A 5,000-nucleotide genomic window follows, 5' to 3' on the forward strand; every position below is an offset into this window, starting at 1 on the left:
GAGAGAGAGAGAGAGAGAGAGAGAGAGAGAGAGAGAGAGAAGAACAAAGAAAAGAGTATGGGAAGTAAATTAGGAAAATTTAACGAATTCTTGACGGACACCAATGCACTGTGTTCTAAAAATACATTCAAGGGAACCAAAAAAAGATAAGAAAGAAAAAAGATACCCAAAAGCAGAACAGAACAGGACCAGAAACAAACTTTGCGCACAAATAGGCCACATTACCAATAATATCCTCTTGGGGACTTGTTTGGGCTGGAGACTGATTAAGAAGCAGAATTTGATGTTTTCAGACGCTTTTCCTTTTCCAAAGCAGCCAGTCGGACTAAAAACAACAACCCCTACTCGGATCCCCGCACGAAAAACAACCAACCAACAAAACAAAACTAAACAAACTAGAAAAACCAATAACCAAAAAACAGTTTTTTTTAAAAGTAAAAAAACCCCCTTTGATTCTGTGGTTTCATTATGGAAAGTTTTAATCGCTTTACTGTACAGTGCCGGGAGTACATTGCTTGTCAACCTGGGTGGTATGGCCCAATAGTGGGCGATTTAGTAATTTTGGTGGGCAGTGGGAATTACCCGGATAGTAGTTGGTCTCAGGTTGTGTTAATTTATGTCCCGCTTTGTAATACCCGAAGTATGCAGGTGGGCGGTACGAAAAACATTAGCCACTTGAAGGTGGCAAAAGTGAGAGTGGACTAGTAAAACGTTGACTAGCACTGACTTATTGTTTACCTTTAATACTTGGAGGTGTCTATCTCTGACTCAGAGGGTGCCGTGTAATGACCCTCCATCCTTAACTGCAAATTCTGCTGTACCCAGTCCAGTCCATGTTTCAATGTTGCGCCTCCAAGTTACTTTTTGTCTTCCCCTGGCTTTTCCTTCAAGTGCCTCTTTCACAATGGTCTGGTGTCGTTTTAAGTGACCAAATTATTGTACTTTTTAATGCTTAAGACATGATTAACAATTTTATCATTTGTATCGAAAACATCACAGAAATGAGCATTGTCCAAAGCCTGATCCAGCATAAAGGACGTTAATGAAAGGGCGAAGAAAGGAGGAAAAGAATAGCGGGAAGGAAGATTTTTTTAAACCTGCTTTAAAAAAAAATTGTATCATAATTATTTCTGGATGCTTTTTTTCGGGGGGGGGGGGGGGGGGGGGGGAAATTTATGAGGAGTCCTTTTCAGCTCCGTGCATCGCAACAATAAACTGATCAACAACCCATTTTTTGCTAGGCAAAGGGAGGAGGGGGGGGGGGGAAGAAATGCGGATGTCGGGTCGACAGCTCTCAAACTTGCCTTTTGTATACACGTTGTTTCCTTTGATCAGATATTTAATTCACACGTTCACGTTAAGTGTTCCGATGTTGTGTTGAATTTCTCATCCGCATAACATCGCGATGAGGTGGCTTCTCGATTTACAGACTTCTTATTCAGAGGGAACTTTGGCTAGAATTTCGCTGGCGTTTACGATGAATCGCACCCTTGCCTTCAAAATGTCCAAAAATAGCCTATTGTGGCTGCTAGGCCTATCTTTAAGAAGAAGAAGAAAGGAACCCGCGCCAACTCAATTTTAAAAGAACTACATTGGGTGCCGTATCGAGTACAAAGTTTGAGTCTTCGGTCATAAATTGTAAAATAATAATTATCTCCCAGGCCTAGATCTATCTCTAAAACTTGGAAAAAGATAAGTACTAACACGAAGACTTAGGTCGTTCGGTGATAAAACAATTTTGCTCAAACCATTAGTGAACTACACATTTTATGGATAGCGTTCCTTTTGATATTATTGCTATCTGATGTGGAATGACTTATGCACATATGTAATTGAGACTCGAGTTCCCTGGCAATGTTAAAATCACATCTTTTTGCTGAGGCATACTCTTCTTAGTGTTCTTACCTTCTTGGTCAATGTTTATACCCTATCATTTTTGGTATTTTGCTGCTGGCTCCACACCGCACTCCCCTTAAAAAAGCCCCACAAAAAAATAGAAACAAACCAACAAACAAGTGAACAAACAGAAACGAAACAAATTCAACCCAAACAAGAAGAAATAAATCAGAGACAGTACGATCCCCTTTACAACAACAAGGAAAAACAAAAACAAAAGACCCCAAACATTTTAAACAAAACAAAAACAAAACTAAACTAAACAAGACGCAACAAAACACAACATGGAGACAAAAAACACAGCCCTCTCCAGACTCTTTGCTAAAATTTTTCTGTAACCAGCTTTCAATGTTTCTTTATCTTGAGTCTCCACATCGACCTCTGTTTTTCACGGTATATGCACAACAATAGTCGCATAAAATCGAGCGAGGCCATTCAAAAACAGGAACGGCGTCTGTCACGATATGGCTATAAGGCCCTTGACCAAGCATATGAAAATGAGCCCATTTACTTCCTGCGTGGACTAAATAAATGCGGGGAATTCCCAACTTTTGTTCGTTTTTTTTCCTCACAGTATGAGTTTGCTCCAAGGACCTTTCCGCACCTGCATAATCTCCTTGGTTAACTCTGGCGTGCAGGGGTTTCTTTAATGATCTAAAAGATTGGCCTTACCATTACACAGTTTCCTAAGGTATTAAAAAAACGACTTTTCAGGGTTGACAAAATCAACCTATTAATGCCTTAAGCAAATTATTGTGTTTCTATAGTTAATAATTGTTTTGTTTTGTTTTATTATTCATTTTTTGGAATAAAACGTTGATATATTCAGGACGCGAAACAGGTAACAGGCGTTTTTTTAAAAAAACATTCCACTAACGAAATACCTGAAGAAAAAAGAAAAACAAAACAAAACAAAAAATGTTATCCCTCCCCAGAGACCCCGAATTTGCGCATCAAGCCTCTTTAAAATAGATCAACAAAAACCACCACCACCACCACCAACAACAACAACAAAATAATACTACTCCGCTCCCCCCCCTTTCCCCCCAAAAAAGAAAAGAAAAGATACTAAAAATCAGAAAATCACTCACAATTAAATGTTGAAACAATCTCTGTCTTGTATTTGCTTTATTTCAGTTCGAGGTGGAGAGAGGAAGCTGGACCGGCCGACTGGACTTCATCCTGTCTGGTATTGGCTACACTGTCGGTCTGGGCAATGTCTGGAGGTTCCCTTACAAGGCTTTCGAGCACGAAGGAGGTAACTTCTGAATGTAGTTTCTACTTTAATCGTATATTAGTTATTATTATTTTTTTTGTAAATGTTTTACATAGCTCGCAACTGCATAAGGTTATATGAGCGCGCGAAACTCATTAAACGTTTTCAGTTGGAACGAAGTTTTGAATTTTTGTCTTCGTAGCGGCCGGAGCCTACTTTTTAATCGATTTTTTGACCACCAAGGGATCTTTAATGTGGGCAAGTAGCACACAGGACCTCCGAGATCTTTCGCCCTGATGATCGATGATCGTATATTTAATGGAAAGCGCTAATCCGAGTGACACTGGGAATAGGCCCAGAAACCACTGGGAATAGGCTAGAATTGCTCTCAGTGTCACTGGGAATAGGCTAAGAAACTATTTCTAGTGACACTGAGAACAGGCCGATTATTGTTCCCACACTGAGAATAGGCCCAGATGTTAACTCATTAGATTTTGCTCTGATTAGGCCTATAGCATGCGCAATAAGTCTGAAATCGGAGTGATTAGGGTAAACAGGTGAAGGACGAAAATTCAGTGCCGAATGGCTGGTGTCCATTAAGTGCAATGGAAATGTGAAAACATGCGTGCCCGATCCGGGGCTCAAATCCCGGACCTTTCACTTCCTTAGATCCTCTAGATCTATCCATAAAAGCTGCACATTTCCCTTCAACTCTTTAAAGGAGTAGAACTTGGCGCCCGCTTCCACCTGCAATTTTATTTCGCAGTGAAAATTCAAAGGCAAAGACTTCTTATTTTTTATGCAAAAGAGTTCCGTTGTTACTGGGAATCGTTTTCTGTACCTGTCCCCAGTGTAACTTGGAATAGCCTCTTAGATATTTAATTCACATGTTTACCTCAAGTGTTCCAGTGTTCTGTTGAACTTCTCATCCACACAACAGCGCTATGAAGTGTGTACTCGATGTACATGTCGTAAATAATTTTCCTATTCCCTGGGAATTTTGACTAGAATCTTGCTGGTGATATGACGTTTCACGACACGGTGGAATCAGGCGCTCGTCAATTGCTGGGCGTATAGAATTATTGGTATCATCCTAAGGCTTTTTCATTGTCACGTTCTTGATATAAGAATATGCATCTGTTTGAATGGAAGTCGAGATTTGCGTTTGAAGGAGTTTACAGTCGCCTGGTGTCAAAGGTAAAATATTCGAAAAATGGCCGTCAAAGTTGGTTAACTTCCAAAGCTTTGCTGTCTTTGGAAACTGAAAAAATACTCTTTTTCCGTCTTTGATCAATGCTTTTCGGTTAAACCCGTACACAAATGATTTTTTAATGGAAATATTAAGGGACTGAGTCAGATTAAAAATACTATAAAATTTGCAAATCGGATTTCATTAATTTGAAGTGTACCTGATTTCACCCCAATGGTACATATTAGGCTTCTTCGTCGTTTTCCTTTGTTTGTAATCTTAATTATGATAATTAACAGCTTTTTGTAGTGCGCATATCCCTGTTCAACAACAGCTCCATGCGCGCGCTTTACAATCTATAGTATTATCATACCAGCAGACTCTAGAAGGTTTAAAAACATTCTCAACTTCCCGGTATTCATAACGTGCAAGCAGTCAATTAAAAGCTCGAACACTTACAAACTGACAAAATTATTCATTGTTTGTAGCTAGGTACCCTTTCCCAAACTAGGTGAAGTTAGGAAGATTCTAGTAACGTCGATAAAATTCTTATAAAGTCTGGAGCCTGACGAGGTTCGAACCCACAACCTATCAGTTAGCCCGACAACCTATTCACTGGACCACATTAATCTGGTTTTATGTTGGTATATTCTATTGAATATGTTTATATCTCTCTGTATACTTTTTGCAGACATTGTG

General features: G+C 39.5%; 1 protein-coding gene across 1 annotated transcript in view; it reads left to right on the plus strand.

The window, feature by feature from the left end:
- The window catches only part of LOC101848498 (sodium-dependent proline transporter), a gene marked incomplete in the record, with an annotated part of 36,383 nt that overhangs the window by 8,311 nt on the left and 23,072 nt on the right, over positions 1-5,000 (plus strand). The window contains 1 exon segment of the mRNA XM_005092868.3: positions 3,034-3,154. Coding sequence (XP_005092925.2) covers positions 3,034-3,154 — 121 coding nt within the window.

The sequence above is a fragment of the Aplysia californica genome, unplaced genomic scaffold (genome assembly GCF_000002075.1).
Source record: "Aplysia californica isolate F4 #8 unplaced genomic scaffold, AplCal3.0 scaffold00054, whole genome shotgun sequence".
Classification (NCBI taxonomy): Eukaryota; Metazoa; Mollusca; class Gastropoda; order Aplysiida; family Aplysiidae; genus Aplysia; species Aplysia californica.